Source organism: Perissodus microlepis, chromosome 12, assembly GCF_051167445.1.
Source record: "Perissodus microlepis isolate ML-2025 ecotype Zambia chromosome 12, ASM5116744v1, whole genome shotgun sequence".
Taxonomy (NCBI): domain Eukaryota; kingdom Metazoa; phylum Chordata; class Actinopteri; order Cichliformes; family Cichlidae; genus Perissodus; species Perissodus microlepis.
Window position 1 is genome coordinate 13,926,976 of NC_140472.1, and position 17,421 is coordinate 13,944,396.

Genomic DNA, 17,421 nt, shown 5'->3' on the forward strand with positions numbered 1-17,421 from the left:
CATTGACAATGACCAATATGGACAGGACTACAAATGAGTACGTCAGGGGGACAGCTCGAGTTGAGCAGTTGAAACACAAGAGGACGGATGGTTGATATACTGGACAAAGGTTGTTGAAGATGTAGCTGCCAGGCAAGAGGAGGACATGCAGAGGGTTGGTGCGGCATAAGAGGATACTACCAATAAGGTCAGATGAAGGCAGATGATCCAGGGTGGTGACACATGAACAGAGCGACCAAAAGAAGGTAAAATAGAAAGTGGGTATTTTCCACTAAAATTATATGGACCATTTAAACTATGTAAGACCAAAAAACCATAAAAGGCAATTTTGCATATAAAAATTTTTAAAAAGCATTGGTGGATTTCTACAGAGACGTTGTACCTCAGTAATTCTAAAATCGCCAGAGCATACACAGGCTTTTGGGCCTTTTTAGCAATATTTTCCTTCCACGGCCAGTAGAAAGCACAGGCCTTCCATTGTGGGCCGATGTTGACTCTAGCAGCAGCAGGATCTGCAGGATGTTCCGGCTGCGAATCGCATCCTGATGCCACGTCAGAAATGCGTACGTCTGTAGGCGCAACCTGAATCGACAGACCTCCCGACCAATCAGAAGGCGCCATGGAAGAACGCGGTTGGCTATGATTCATAGGAACCATCGGGGGCGGAGCTTATTGACAGGCGTTCCCAGCTACCGACTTCAGAGTAGCTGTAACTGGCAGCAGAACTGTAGCCATGTGTGGTGAGTAGTGCATTTATTCTATATTTATACTAATTGGCGCTGAATGTATGTGGTTCACGTTTCACCAGAATAGCTAGCTGAATAGTTATTCAGTTATTGCCATGTTAGTTTGAGGATAAATGCTGGAAATGAGCTAGGGGAGGCTAAAGTGAGTTTTGTATGGCCAACATGATGTTGCTAGCCAGCTAAATATAAACCGGTCTGTGTTTTTCCGTTTTACTCTGAAAGCTGCTTGATGTGGGATAACACGATCGAGCAGCAGAGTCGATATTTGAGTGCGACATTAAAATGGTAACCTGCTTTACGACGTTATTACCAGCCGAGTAAGTTTCCAGTAGCTAAATCTCTGTCTGTTACTGTGGTCTGTGGATCTAGATGACTGACAGAGACCTTGGAAAACGAGTTAGGCTCGTTGTTATTATAAAAAATGAAAGTGTAACTAGATGATCTGTGTTCTTTGGGATAATACCATACCATACCACCTTTATTTATAAAGCACTTTAACATATAAACCAGTGTCCACAAAATGCTGTACATATACAAATAGCATAAACAAAACATAAAATCAAATATGTTTTTTTTTTAAGTCAAATTGAGTCAACCCCTTAAAAGAGTGCCAAAGGCTTTAGCAAATATTGTACTATATAATACTGGTGTATCGCTGTGAATTAACGTCAGTCTTTCACTGTCTATATGACGCCAGTGGTCATAATCAGTTTGATGCTTTCTAATCCTGTCCTGTCTCCGCCGTCTCCATCTATCTCAGTCCTATGACTGATACCTGACATCTGTTTTCTCTCACTGTTATCACAATCAGAGCACTTCCATAACCAAGCCACCTTGCTATCAATATCTCTTGTCACAGTAAGGTGCCACTTTGCTTAGGTTAACCATTAAGCACTGATTATTTGCAGAAGGGTCCCTTTTGTCTCTCTTTACCCCTCAGTGTCCACCTCCATCACTTGCTTTTCTGAATGAATGCTCTGTTGAGCCAGGATGTCCACTGGTTAGTGTTTAGCCCTGTAACAGGGCTGCACTTTATGCCCGCTCTTTTTGCCATTCATGGTGTCACTCCTTTCTATGTGTGTTTGTTATTAGACTGGATGACAGATGTTTTAGGGAGGAAATTCTCATTATTTATGGAGGTTGCCAATAAAATGCTGAAATCTTGATTTACACTGGCCTGTTTCTGTATCGTAATGGTCTCTCACTTGGGTTAGTAATCACACACAAATAAATCTCAAGTCTTAGTGACAAGGTAAATATCTCAAAATGATTTACAGATGGGAAACAGAAACATCTTGCGTCTGATTTTTGTCATTCCCTTGACAATTCCCCTACCTCTGCTTTACGTAGGCAAGAGGTTATCTTAGGGAAACGGCAGGTCTATATATGTATACCTAATTGTCTTTAAACGGGTCTATCTGCCAAGAGATAATTATATCAGGTTTTCCAGTGCCTGTATGACTTGTTTCTCATGTGTTACATTAGTTTGTCTGGCACTGAACTGTGAATAGCAGCAGATCGACAACTCCCAGTAATTCTTGGCCTGCTACTCCAGGAAGGAGTCAAATTACGTTCTCTGTGGTTTCACCAGCCACCTTTACGTAATCATTGTCATCATAAATAGTTTCGTTTTAAGATTTAAAATTGTTTTAAAAACAATTTCTAACTCAAAATGAATCCAAAGCTGGTTTAAAATAAAAACCAGCTGATGGGATAAATCCATGCAGCATACAGATTGTCAGATGTCCTTTGGCATCTGAAAAACCTTTTAAATACTGTAATGGTGACTTCAGCCAACCTTCACCAAACCCACATGAATTAAACATCACTCCCAAATGCTACAGGGGTATTAGTCTGACAGGCATTTCAAGTGATCTGCCCTTCCAACTGCAAATAAATAAATAAATAAAAATCTGGTAGCACAAATTCTTTATAAAGAAAAGCTTTCTAAAACATTATTCCCTCCTTCCCCAAGGAATCTTTGCCTATCTCAACTACCACGTGCCAAGGACTCGCCGTGAAATCCTTGAGATCCTCCTTAAAGGTCTACGTCGTCTGGAGTACAGAGGCTATGATTCAGCTGGTAAGGAAAAGAGAGACTCATCACCAACAAGTTCTGCCTTTTTTTAAATTGTGTTTTGTTTTGTTTTTCTTGTGTTCAGACCTCCTCAGAGGTTACTCAAGAAATGCCAAAATGTTGTAATAGTTTGTTGGTCTCCAATGTAACATTAATGCAGCAACTGTCCTGAAAGTCACACTTGATGTTTTCTTTTTCAGTAATACATGCCAACACTAATGACTTGTGCCTGATTTATGCTTGCGTGTGGTTACGTGTTGATTAATGTGTGGTTGTGTCCCGGTGTTTTATATACGGTGCCAACAGATGCTGGGATTTTTGTTTTTCTCCTGGTTCCTCGCTCTTTGTTCTGCTCAGTTTTATGTTACATTATTATTATTTTTTTGTTTTGTTTTTTTGTTTTCTCTGGAGGCAGTTATATTTATCCCTCTGGTTTTCCACTTCTTTGTACTTTCCCTCACATCCATTTTGGTAGTTTCAGCAATCTTCTTCAAGGAATCTGCTGTCTGACCTTGTATTTACACTGTGATTATTTTTCCTTATACTGAGTAAATAATAGTTTTTTTTTCTTACTGATGCATTCAAAAAACTCAGCAAAGAAGTAGCTTGAAATGCATCAGGGGTGCTGAACTGGCAAATCACAGTAGCTGTGGGTTGCCTTGACCTGATGTGTAGTTACATTTCTCGGGAGGTGCCCGTCAGGTTACGTAGAAGGTTATGCCGCTCGGCTAAAAGGGGTTTCCAGATTTCCAGCTGAAGCATAATTCAGGCATTAGGCATTAGTCGGTAGTTATTTTACTTAGTTGAACTTTGACACACCACTAATGGAGCTTTCTTTCAGTTCTGCTCAGACATTGGACCAAAAAGAAGACTTTACTTACATAATAGTAATACCACCGTTATACCTAATACCTACGGCCTTGCCATCTTTATGATTCTGCTATTTCTAACTTTTTTAACAATTTCATTAGGTGTTGGAATTGATGGGGGCAACAGCAAAGATTGGGAGGTCAACGCCAGATCTATCCAGCTGATCAAGCAGCGTGGAAAAGTGAAGGCCCTGGATGAGGAGATCCACAGTAAGCTGAGATTGTTGCTCGTTTAGAGAGAATTAATAGTTGACCGAATCCTCAATTTCCCTTCCTGCACGCTGTGGTGCAATTCGCATACTTAATGTCGTCTGTCTTGGGGGTGTGTTTGTTTGATTTATAGAACAGCAGGATATTGACCTGGACGTGGAGTTTGATGTCCACAGTGGCATTGCCCACACTCGCTGGGCCACTCACGGTGAGCCCAGCCCAGTCAACAGTCATCCACATAGATCTGACAAAAACAATGGTGAGTGATGTTTCAAGTTGGTACAGAAACAGCTAAATGTTTGATTCTGTGTTAAGTTTCTGACAGTCCTCTTTGGTTTGCAGAATTTATAGTCATTCACAATGGCATTATCACCAACTACAAAGACCTGAAGAAATTCCTGGTGAGCAGATGTTTTTCATTAATTTTTCTTGATGTGTTTTCCGATTTGTAAAGCGAAATCATTTTCTCGTTTCTGTAGGAGAGCAAAGGCTATGAGTTTGAGTCAGAGACTGACACAGAGAGCATCGCCAAGTTGGTGAAGTACATGTATGACAACCGGGAGAGCGACGACATCAGTTTCGCCACGCTGGTTGAACGTGTGACTCAGCAGCTGGTAAGGACTTGCTAATGTACACCAAAGATGCAAAAGCAATCAGACAATAAAAAGACCTGACTTCCTGTTTGACCTGCTGCCTTGCAGGAAGGAGCTTTTGCACTGGTCTTCAAGAGTGTCCACTATCCCGGCGAGGTGGTTGGTACAAGGTAAACTCACACACTGATGGCTGATCTTAAATCTCCTAAAGTGACGTCTAAGACGGGTCAAAATGTATACAATACATTTTGAAGTCTGACAGTATAAGAAACCTTTCTGCGATGCATTTAGACCATATACTGGTAAAATATCAGGATGTGGTTTAACATGAATATTTTCTCGTGGTTTAAACAGGAGGGGAGGTCCTCTGCTGATTGGAGTGCGCAGTGATCACAAGCTGTCCAGCGATCATATTCCTGTGCTCTACCGCTCATGTAGTTATAGTTTCTCTTTCTAGTCAAATGTATCCAAATGTGGCTGGATGAAATTGCCTGAGGCCTGTTTTCTTTTACATCCCAGCTACTAAAGACAAGAAGAGCTGCAGCGCCCTACCCAGGACAGACCAGGACACCTGCCTGTTTCCAGTAGATGAAAAAGCGGTGGAGTACTACTTTGCATCTGATGCGAGGTAAGCAGATACTGTTAGAGTGCACAAAGATGTTCTTTATATGCCTGCTTTATCCGTGTATTAAAAATCAAACGTTTGATGTGGTTTCTGATCTGCCACGACAGCGCAGTGATTGAGCACACAAACCGGGTGATCTTCCTCGAGGACGACGACGTAGCCGCCGTGATGGATGGCCGGCTGTCGATTCACAGGATAAAGCGCACAGCTGGAGACTACCCAGCCCGTGCCATCCAGACCCTGCAGATGGAACTACAGCAGATCATGATGGGTGAGTGGAGGGACGAATTCTCTTCACAACATGCATTCCTTTCCCACACTAATGGTCAATAAATCATTTATACTGTGCCATTAATTTAGTCTCAAATCCTGTTATTATCCTGCAAGTCATAATCGATGACCAGCTGCTTACATAGTTTGGCTTGCTTTTAACGGTTTGCCCTGAGGTCGTTCTTGTTATCATCCAAGTCGTTACACTCTTGCTAGATTAGCAGCACCATCAGAGAAACCACTGTTGGTAAAACAAACCACTTTGCTTTAAGATGTTATTACTCCCATCTTCCCTTCTTGACCCGAGTTGAAATATTATGCTAGGTTTGTAGTAAGACAGCTGTTTCCTTCTTTTTCAACATTTTACTCCAGCCCCAGGATTTGAACTCAAACAAAGGGGGAAAACATTTAAATTTTAGCTTTAATGTGAAGCCATTAATATCCAATGTATAGAACAATGTGCAATTTGTGGGTTTTTTTAAAAAGTACAGTTCCTCTTACTAATGCTTAGACAAATGCACCCAATAAAAAGCATTTCTCAGTGTTTAATTGTTGTTAAAGAAAAACAATTATTTTCCCAAGTCACCAAAGTTAAACTTATGGGAATTAGGACACATTTTTATTATTGCATTATTTTCCCTTTTTTCATGTATAAAATCATAATAAAAACCCCACAATCATGTAAGTTTATTCTTGGGACAGTTTTGCATGCAAAACAGACCTTACACATATCGACTCCAGGTCTGTAAGAATCTGACAAATCTATAATCAGTCAGGATTAAATTGCTTCCCAGGGCTGTTAGGTAATCCTGACTGACTTTATATTTGTCAGACCCTGATGAGGACTTGGAGTCGATGTGCATAAGGTCTGTTTTGCATGCAAAATTGCACCAAGAATCAACTTGTTACATGCACTTAATCAGTTATTGGACTTTTGGAATTGAAGTATTTCATCTATCCTGCTGCTGTGTCCTTAAATGAGGAACATGAGCCTAAGAAGTTTGCTCAGTATGAACACAGCTAAAAAAAAAAAAGGAGATTAAATCTCATGGCTACTGTCTATATTTTCTTTTTTCTTCATTTTCACTGACTTTTCCTCAGCAGTCCAGCAGAGGGCAGAGGTGAGCCGATGTTGGCTGCGCTCAACATTCCTTTGTGGTCCTGTCATTACTCAGCCTCTCTCCTCTCATTTCCTAGTTTTTTTTTCTTCTGCTGAATAACCTAATTCGCATGACCCAAATTGCTCTCAAAGGCAGGCTGAAAAGCACTTGCATATATGCATATATATTTTCTTTACCGTCACGGTTTTTAATTGATAGGAAAACATTATCTCCCTAATGTTTTGTGTTTGTTTTATTTCATATGGCTCCAAATATCTTAATAGAGAAAGAAAGTTTACCCAATAAGTACTCGCATTTCCAGGAAGGGCCTGATTGTCAATAAAACACAGTGAGGACGTTTGTTTTTGCTCCTTCAGGAGGCTGTGGTTTGCATTCTCGGACGCTTAATACATGTAAACAAAACCTCTCTCGGTCGGTTGAGTTCATGTGGGTTTTATGGGGCTTATAAAAAGTCTATCACTGAGTGCTTAACTGGTATTTACCTTTTCTTCTTTCTTTTTTTTTGACTAATTCTGGAAATGTTCCCTTGATATCTGATCCTCATTTTACAGGCAACTACAGCTCCTTCATGCAGAAGGAGATCTTTGAGCAGCCAGAGTCTGTTGTTAACACCATGAGAGGGAGAGTCAACTTTGACAACAACACAGGTTGGAGCACTGCCTTATTATTATATTTACCAAGACGAGAAATGACAATTCCTCAAAAATGTCAATCTTTGGCTTTCACTGTAGTCTTTAGCGTCAAGTAATTTAGTTTTGCATGTGCAACTACCTTTAGTTCATTATAATAAGGATCAAGGAAGCCCTATAAAGGTTTTACAGCTATAAGTACATTTTTTAAGTGTAAAATGTCCCATCTCTCCTGTGGGGTGTTTGTGGTCTTTGAGCAGTTTGTTGTGCTTTTCAGTGACACTGGGTGGACTTAAGGATCACATCAAAGAGATTCAGAGGTGTCGCCGACTTATCCTCATTGCTTGTGGCACCAGCTATCATGCAGGAGTAGCAGTGAGTAGTCTTTTGTTTAACCACCTTTTGTTCATTGGTGCAAAGTCCCATCATAAAAATAGTCAAACTGAATCCAAGAGGAAATATGACACCTGTGTTGTGGTATGAGCTTCGTGTCATGCCACACTCTACGCTCTGTGCACAGCTGGCACGTTTTCACAAAGTGATGCTGTAGCTTTTTTTCCCAGACCCGCCAGGTGCTGGAGGAGCTGACCGAGCTGCCTGTCATGGTGGAGCTGGCCAGCGACTTCCTGGACAGGAACACGCCTGTTTTCCGAGACGATGTCTGCTTCTTTATCAGCCAGTCAGGTGTGGAGACCAGTGCCATCTGGACTTGATCTGTGGCACATTCCCCATTTGTATTCCACTTTCTATTTGGGGGCTCTTCTTGATTTATCTTTCTATGTGCTCAACTTTTTCAAAATGCTGAGTCAAAGTTTTTGAAACTTGTGGATTATTTTTTTCTGTAAAGCTGTCTTAAATCAGACTAGTTTATGGTGCAAAAGTCAGTAAATCAGTTTTATTGTGTGAATTGTTACGTTCCATAAACGGGTTGTGTTTTCCATTTCTGCCGACCCCGCAGGGGAGACCGCTGACAGCCTCATGGCCCTGCGCTACTGTAAGGAGAGGGGGGCTCTGACTGTGGGCGTCACTAACACAGTGGGCAGCTCCATCTCGAGGGAGACTGACTGTGGCGTCCACATCAACGCCGGGCCAGAGATTGGAGTAGCGAGCACCAAGGTATACCATGGCAACCGTGGCTCCGATTAACTCTGCGGTTTTTATGAGTGCAGCTTTTATGCACCGTGGAAGTGGAAAACCACAACATGCATTTATTGTGTCACTGGAGATTGAAAGGATACTTCTTACATTAACCTCTTGAGGTTAGGTTATATTATGCTGCACAGCATTACCAAAATTACTGTTATTATTATCTTGCTATCTTTGAAATGGCTACTTTAAACACAGGGACCAGGTCTGTGACTACCCACTGTTAGTTGCCCCCTTCAAAGCAACTTATATAAAGAGTGATAAAACGGTGATAAGACAGAGTCAGTCTGTTATCATTTTGAGGGGTGAATGGGGCCAAGTTGCCAATTACATGCAATCTGTGTGTGATAATATGGCGATTAACTGTGATAAATCAACCAAAATAGCAAATCTGTTGCCTTTTACATACAAATAAATTCACACTAACTGCATGCATTCAGCCAGAACCTCATAGATTTTGAAGAGAAAGTCAGAAGTTGCTCCACAAATATCGGCATAGTTGCTGTTGGATGACGATTTCACTGCATAATGAGACAGGGGCTCGGCAATCTTATATAGGAATATAACCAGGATACAACCAGTTCAGTGGACTCCGCCTTTCAAATGTTCACCAATGTGTCTGACGGTGATTGCAGTCAGTTGGAGCTGGAGACAGGTTGCCAAACTACTTGCAACCAGTTGCAGGCTCCAAAATTATTTTTTTTAAATCAGTTCACTGGGCAGCAACCAAGTTTCCAGCCATAGAGTTTTCCTACTCGTTCTATTTAAACTCCAGTGAGACTGAGTCATTAGTGATGAAGATGAATGTACTGCTGGGTGTGTTTTCACCTTGTTGTGGCAGGCTTGGATGTGGATGATTGAAAACAGCACATTTCCTTGGAGTTGAAGTGAATGTTTATTGCCCCATTTTAAAAACGCAATCTACTAATTTTTCTGCTTTTGTCTATGAGAATATTTTCAGAGGCAACACACCAAATGAATTTGTTACATTCAAGTTAGAAAAATAGCGCATGATTTCTTTGATTTGTTATAATTGAGCCTTTGATACTTAGCTAAAGTACTGTACACCAGTTAATTGCATCATCTCATAAATGAACTCGACGCTCGCTGACTCTGAATGAAACCCAGATGAAAACTCCATTGCAATTCTGGTCCCGCCTTTTGGAAGTTGACGTGGTCCTCCACTGTTATCCCAGAGGGAGTTAAAGAAGCCTGATTTTCTCATCTCAGCGCATGTAAACCTTGGACACTTGGTTTCATGCCTCTCCCACCCCCTCACCGAAAGCATTTGCCAGCTGGGATTCGAGCAGAGGAGTTGAAGCCCCTGCTCGTTCTAGGGAGCATAGAGAGAGAGAGAGGGAGGAAAAGTGGAGCAGGTCCTTCCCTGCCCCAGCTCTTGGCTCAGTGACTCTTGTGTTGCTCCAAAGTCCCAGAGCACGCCTCAGAGACGCCATCATTTACTGCTCGGCTGGCAGGGCCACACACCCACACCCACCTCAACCGAATGCTGCACATTAACAACCAAGCTTATCAAAACACTGACTTGGTTTGCAACTAATCACATGCTGAATCATCCCAAATTCATATATTTGGTCTCAATTTTCTGCTTTTTCATGCTCATATGATTTTTTTTTTAACTTTAAATGAGGGAATTTCCAATTCCTTTGTTCATATTCAAGATTCATGGCATAAATTAGCACTAAAAGACAAAACACTTTGATGCTATCATGAGGCAGATCCTTCTGGCAGGTCAGCCGACAGTAAATGAGAGAAGACTGCTTTTGAATTACATAACTCTTTCCACTGGGAATTTACAGGATTACAAAGTTTGTTTTCTAGATCACAGCTGTTGTATTTTCTTTATGTTTCAGCTGTGTGAGCTGTATGCATGCATGCTCACATTTGCAGGGTCAAAGTTGGCACATTGTGCATCAGGAAAGCACTGACAAGTTTGAAAGTATGAATATGGAAGAGATCAACGGTTGAATATGTGGGTTAAATATGTTGCCACATCTGAGCCGACAGCGAGGACTGCTGAAGCTCTGAAGGACTACGATTTGTGTGTTGTTGTGAAGAAAAAAGAAACGGTGTGTAAAAGTTTTACAGTATTTTCTTGGCCCTACACATTGGCATTTCTGAGTCCAGAGAGTCTTGTGAATTGACTTGGCTTCTCTCAAACCCTGATTGAATCTCCTAAATGAGCATGGAAGACCTCCAAACGTGCTCGGAGATGAAGGAAGGAGAGGGTGCGGGCGGCGATGACGGCAGGCACAGAGTCTCAGATGTGTTGAGGTTATAAGAAGCGACATTTCCAGAAGGATCAGAGATCATCTGTGGTATATGTGGCTACAAAGGTTTTTAGGATGAGCAGCACTAACTTAACTGTGTGCGTTTTTTTTATAATGCTGCTTGATGTGTATGAAAACCCACCTCTCCATATTTCATCTGGTGCAGATTATAAACTGGAGACCAAATTTGCAATCAAAACAAAGCGAAAAAGAAGGACATGGCTTCATAATCTGTACCGAAAGGCTCAAGTCGTGATCTGGTCGCTGCTTCGTTGGTTCGATATTGAGCTGCAAAACAGGAAACCTACCATTCCCTCTAGAAATGAGGTCACAAGGAAGCTTTCACTGTGCAGTGGTGGTGGTCCACTTTGTGACCTTCATGCAAATAGTTAGGGAGCAGTTGTTTTCTTTATTAGTCAGAGTAGAGACAGACAAAGAAACCGCATCTTAGCAATTGTGTTACAGTTAATAAATATTCTGCTTTCTCTGTTGTGTTTTTCGTCTTCAGGCCTACACCAGTCAGTTTGTGGCCTTGATCATGTTTGCCCTCCTGATGTGCGATGACAGGATTTCAGTGCAGCCCAGGCGCCGTGAGATAATCCAGGGCCTAAGAGTGCTTCCAGGTAAGTCACACCACATGTGTTGTAATTCAGCCAGAGAAGTCCTGATCATATGTGAAGTTTAAACACAAAAAGACTGGAAAAACTAGCTCTCAGACCCAAGATCAAGCACATCCACAGCCTGTTTTAGTTTTGTTTTTGGTGGTGTTTTTTTTTTTTTTTTTTAAATCCTCTTAGAAGACAAACTTAAACGGCAACAAAAGGATCAGAAGATGAGAGAGAGCGGGAAGGGGGGCAGACGGATGAATAGCTTTAGATTTTGGCATTGGGCTCTTGCATGACTCTATGAACCTAAAGCACACGATAGCATGTCCCCAATAGTAACCTAATAAGGAATGTCTGGCTCGTCTGCCACTCCCTGCCCAACATTAGAAGCTGAGTCTAGGTTCATGTTGCTGCAATATTTTTTTCATATTTTGTCGCTGCCAGTCAGCCTCTTTAAACAAGAAAAAAAATGTGTGTGTGTGTGTGTGTTAGATCTGATTAAGGAGGTCCTCAGTTTGGATGATGAAATCCAGAAGCTGGCAACAGAGCTGTACCAGCAGAAGAGTGTGCTCATCATGGGCAGAGGCTACCATTACGCTACCTGCTTGGAGGGAGCACTGGTGAGCACATGCGAGTTTATCATCTGACAGCTTGATTGTTAATTACAGCGTAGGCTTGCATTTATCTAAAGTCTGGATGTTTTTTTTATTCCCCTGCAGAAAATCAAGGAAATCACGTACATGCATTCAGAGGGTATCCTGGCAGGAGAGCTGAAACACGGCCCGCTGGCCCTGGTGGATAAACTCATGCCGGTGATCATGATCATAATGAGAGACCACACTTATGTCAAGTGTCAGAATGCCCTGCAGCAAGTTGTTGCTCGCCAGGTAAGAATCGCACATGGCGCATGTTTTGTGATCAGCCTTATTGTAATGTCGGTGTGTTGGTTTATTTTATAATCCAGTCACAAATGATCAGCCCAGATTGTTTAGTTGCCTGAAATGCTCAAACAAACTGACAAATAAAAACTAATTGTGATGCTTTACAGTGTTTATTATATCGTGGAAATTGACTAAGTGTGTTTATTTGAATCCATTTAAGTTTTTTCCTTTCTGAAAACTGTTTGCATCATAACTCATTAAGTTTAAACCCCGAAAGTATGTTGACCACTGCGTCACCTCTGGCCCTTCAACTCAGTCGGTGAAAGGGGAGAGGTTGATTCAGCGCATCTCCATCATTGTGCAGTCAACAATCTGCAACAGATGTTGGTTTAGAGGTGTGAAAACTCACACTATATTCATCTCTTTGTTTCATTTACAGGGTCGTCCTATTGTGATCTGCGACAAGGACGATCACGAAACCATCAAAAACTCCAGCCGCACCATCAAAGTGCCTCACTGTTTGGACTGCCTGCAGGGCATCCTGAGCGTCATCCCTCTGCAGCTGCTGTCCTTCCACCTGGCTGTCCTCAGAGGCTACGATGTAAGTGCTTTCCCTTCAGCTCTCAATCCAGCATGCTTCTTACTTCAAACATTTCTTGGAGATACCATTTTCCCAAGTCATTTCCACTCTTACAGTCATCATCAGTATACCTGTGTTTACAGGTGTAGTAAGAGTATGATTGTGTAAAATACATCGATGATTCGTTTCAGGACATAAAAGAGGACAGTTGTGCAAAAGATTCTGGAGCACAATATAAATGAGATGTTCTGTTATTATTAGCCCGTCACTGATCATCTAGCGCTGTCGCTCAGGACTGCTTTGTAAGCAGAAACACTGCCAGAATAAACATGTAGTGTTTATATCTGTAAATCAGCATGTCCCCAACTCGCTTGAAAATGTAACCTACTTTGTGAACGATGTAAACTGGCAAACTTGGTGGTGAAGGTGATGACGACGTGGTTAGCTGCCACACTGAAAGAATTATAGTGAAATGTAAATAACCTCCATCTGTGCGCGAATTCCGACCTGCGATTGGTTCATTTATTGGCAAAGCCCACAAGCTGTTACTGATGTTTGTGCTGGTGCTGCAGAACTGACTTAGATGTGTTGTTCCCTTGATTTCCTGTTTTTGAGGAATTTTAAAGGTCAAAAGCAGCTTAACTCAAAGTCAGCATCTAAGTGAGTTTTTCAGAGCATTTCAGAGAAACGTCCTGGCCGTGCAGCTCTGTAGAACAAACAGCTCCACCACACGCATGCCCTGTGTTTTATGTAATTTTGTCCGAGGGGAGGAGAAGCGCTCTGGACAAGACGTGTGATAATTACAAGAGCAGTCCTGCCAAGCCGCCATATCTCTGGCTCGCAGATTAAAGTATGTTTTTGTTAAGATTTGTATAAATCATACTCGGGTGTTTTGACAGCAGCATTTAGTCAACAGCAGCAACAGTCTCCTTTTCATCTGCAAGGCTATTGATTGTCTGCTCCTCTGTTTAAACGCAGGTGGACTGTCCAAGAAACCTGGCCAAGTCCGTGACAGTAGAGTGAGCCGCACCATTCATCACTAACAACAAAAGCTTGGCATAGACACACATTCAAGCACAGACCCCAAAGGAAGCGTCTGTGTGAAGTAAACCATCAGAAGATGACGTCCTGTCCTGTGTCATGTGTGTCGTGGCTCTTTTTTCTTCTTCTTCTTTTTTTATGCAGTCTTTCAGTAATCGCTCTTGTATCTCACTGTTGTGTATTATCACAGTGTTGCATTGTTTCTTTTATCAGAAAGCTTTGACAACATTTGTTTTTTCTTCGTTGTTGCCGGTGGCAAGGAATGGGTTGGGAATGACATATAACGTGCATATCACTTTTTCGGGGGTGAACCTGTATCAGCCTTCGCTGGCCATTTATGAGCATGCCTTCCATGTTTATCTGTTGCTGATTGGGCTCTCTGGAAGCTGATGTTAAAGCTGACAGTAGTTTACGCTTTAAAGACCTCACTGGCTCATTTTCTCTTTTAGTGCAATGATTTGTAGTTTAGTTGGGATTTTTTTTTCCTTGGCAGCTAATCATTCAAAGTGTCTTTACTCCACAGTTGAAGTAAACCACAGTCTTGAATCATTCCAAGCCACAGGTCATCGCTTCTTCATAATTGCAGTGTGGTTTTGATACACTTTCCCCTCTTGGATTTTCTTCTGAGGACACGCAGCAAAGAGCAGCATCAAATGTCCAATCAGAAAAAGTTACTGTCATAAATCTTCTAATGTTGCTGTGTGTAAGCCCAGGAATTCAGTTTTTTAAACTCTGGTTTTGGTCCACTCAGTTAATGAGAGGAACCACCTACACCAGAGTCTGAGACGTCGCTCGTTCACTCTTTCCTATTTTTCTCGACACCATCCTGTTACTGTAAACGCTCTCTGGGTGCAGTTTAGCGTTTCATTCTCATGTGGGACTTTTCACATAAAGGTTTCTTTTAATCAATAAACTGAAGTAATGCAATTGAGATAAAGTTGCATACCTGAAGTAGAGGCAGACGCCAGCCCACACCTTGCCACCGTCATTTTGCAATTTTGGGACCATTTGTAGCTTTTCTTCTTTTTCTTTTTTTTCCTCCTCTTGTTACATTTGTTTGTTAATTGGTTTTTTGGAAGGAATTTTATATCATTGAAGTTACTCTTTCATTTAAAATGTTAATGTTACTGTCATCTGAAATGTCAAACCAAAAATCTCTCTCTGGTGGCTTTGGCAATCATAAACCAAATCTCTTTTTTTCGGTTTCACTGTTGCTTTTGTAGCCAAACATGAACTGATTTTGCAGATCGTATGCTATGAAGTTATTCTGAGGCCCTGAGGGCACGTATACACACAGTCGCTTGGCAGCATGTCATACTGTAGACGTTGACTTTGGTCAGAAGCCAAATGCCAAGCTGTGTGTCTGTGATCCCAGGTGTCTTTTAAATTCAGAAGCCAAGAAAAAAAAGTGACATTGCGCACACACACACACACAGTTATGCAGTAGAGAAAGAATAGGCGCAGCTTTTTTTTAAGCCTGCATTCTTTAAGTTTAAAGATATTTATCTTGCATTTACAATCAAGCCTTAACTTGGACTTCATTTTCCCCCCTTGAGCCTTTTCTGAGCCATTGAAATGTTGTTACAGGTACTTTTGTAACCCACACTCGAAACACTTTTTGATTTACTGACTGGATGTATTGATCAAGGATGCTGCACTGGATCCTAGCACCATCTGTTGGGTTACAGAGGGAGTGGGAGTACTATTTATTAGTGGAACTGATGCAATAAAGTGTCACGTACGTATCTTTTAAAAGTGTCTGGAGTTATTGGATTGAGGATGTGTGCGCTTGTGGATTTACATGACCTAAAATACTGACAGTGATAACAAAAGGTGTCTGTACGATTTTTATTCCAATAAATACGCTGTAGAAATTCAGTCACATTTGGACTTGTCATTAAAATAACTTGTGTTTAGTTTTTCAGGTGACAGATTGCAAAAAGAGTTGAGGTACTGGAGGTATTTAGGGGTAGCTCAAAGTAACGATACGCCGCCGCTGGTGCCAAACTCCAGGAAGACTGACACTATCGGTCTGATGCTCCCACGTAGAGCTGTTACAGTGGAGACGCAGTGTCTGACGTTGCTCCACAGACAAGGCAGGAGTGAAACTGCCACTTGAATGAGGGCAAAGGACATCAAACACAGAGATAGTGAGAAGCGGCAGAGCGCGGGCAGCACAAGCAGCACTGCCTTGATTGGCTTTAAGGGCTCTGCAGATCTCCTTCCTCCACAGTCACTCGGAGGGCAGCTGTAATTTCTGAAGGTGTGCGATGGAGGCCAGGTGGAGCAGCAGCTTGAGCATGCATGTTGGTCCAAGTCTTCACGTGCCAGGAGCACACCTGCCAGCTTCTGCCTGATGAACGAGTTCAGTTTCAGCAAGACTGAGAGGTAAAGAGTCAAGTTCCTGGTGAAAGCAAGTGCAGCTTTCAGAAGGATTTCATTGCAGAAACTAACCACAACGGCGGCCTCACACGCAGCTGTGGAGTAATTATGGAAAGTAACCACGGCTTTCAATAGTAACAGCCTCCATTGTCCAAGCATGGGGAGCGTCCTGGGCAGTTTCTCATCTATAAAGAGCATCATGTGAAGCAGGTAACATCCTCTGTGTAGGAGCCAGACTTTGCTAGTTCTTATAAATCAAAGCGTCACTGCAGCTCAGTGGGGCTGAATAAGTGTTAGCAGCTGTTGTGACTTTAATTGCAGACAGCTTGGTGTCGTAAGGAGAATGTATTTTCTCTGATGCAGGCCTCTTGTTAGAGGGGCGGGAATTAGGTGTTATCACAGGAAATGTGCATCTCTAACCATGAACATTAACCTCTATGCCTAAACGTCCTGAAAAACTAAAAGCAGAAACCTGAGTTTCTGTAACTGTAGTCGTTTATACGACTTGATATTGTGTTTATCTTTTCTTAAAAGTTTAGCATCTTCTGCATAATAAGGGCAGGGGAGCAATCAGCAGGTTCACCCGGTATCTATTAGATGTTTCCTGACGGCGCCAAATCAAAGTGCAATAAACAGCTGTGTCCTCTTTATCTTCTTTTAGGTTAGGTCTCCTTGTTTATCAGCAGTTGGATCTTTTTAAGTTGCTGCTTAAAATCCAACTACTGTGGACTACCAGAAACATTATGTTTGATCACCAAATGAACAAACCTAATGATGTAATTGTTCAAATCTGCTTCATTAGGGTTAGTCAGTTTGAGCCAGCAGCAGTGAACATTAAAGCATAAATCTGAAGCTTCAGTTAAAATGCTGGTCATTTTATTTTGAAAATCTAGTGAATATTCAGTTACATTTACATATTTACTGTCTGGCAATTCATGGCTGCTTTTGAAAACCATCAAACATTTTCTGACAAATGATTTACAAGAACCCAGTTTTACATTCTGCTGTTTGTATTCTAATGCGATGCTTGTATTTGAAGACATTAGACTAATTTTTATTTTATTTTTTTCAGATTGTAGTCCTTGTAAACTTTAGAGGTGGCTGTGCAGAAAGGTCGCAGTGAATCAATTGTTTCTGAGTTATTCAGTCGAGCCCATCTGACACCAACAACCCTTCCACATACAAAATCACTGAAACCACCTCTCTTCTTCATTCTGATGCTCTATTTGAGCTACACCAGGTCATCTTAACCATGTTTAAATGCCTAAATGCACAAAGTTGCTGCTATGTGAACGCCTGATTAGATATTTGTGTTAACGAGCAGTTGAACAGGTGTACCTAACAAAGTGGCCAATGAG

General features: G+C 41.7%; 1 protein-coding gene across 1 annotated transcript; it reads left to right on the plus strand.

Moving 5' to 3' along the window:
- Nucleotides 1-634: 634 nt before the first annotated feature.
- LOC146375941 (glutamine--fructose-6-phosphate aminotransferase [isomerizing] 1) lies at nt 635-15,559 on the plus strand. Its single transcript, XM_084947526.1, has 19 exons — nt 635-740; nt 2,722-2,829; nt 3,795-3,902; nt 4,036-4,161; nt 4,245-4,303; nt 4,382-4,516; nt 4,604-4,665; nt 4,850-4,929; nt 5,015-5,123; nt 5,228-5,391; nt 7,063-7,158; nt 7,418-7,515; nt 7,704-7,824; nt 8,099-8,256; nt 11,083-11,197; nt 11,672-11,799; nt 11,899-12,066; nt 12,500-12,661; nt 13,619-15,559. The coding sequence occupies exons 1-19, from the start codon at nt 734-736 to the stop codon at nt 13,661-13,663; spliced, it is 2,049 nt and encodes a 682-aa protein (XP_084803652.1). The 5' UTR covers nt 635-733; the 3' UTR covers nt 13,664-15,559.
- The last annotated feature ends 1,862 nt before the right edge of the window (nt 15,560-17,421 follow it).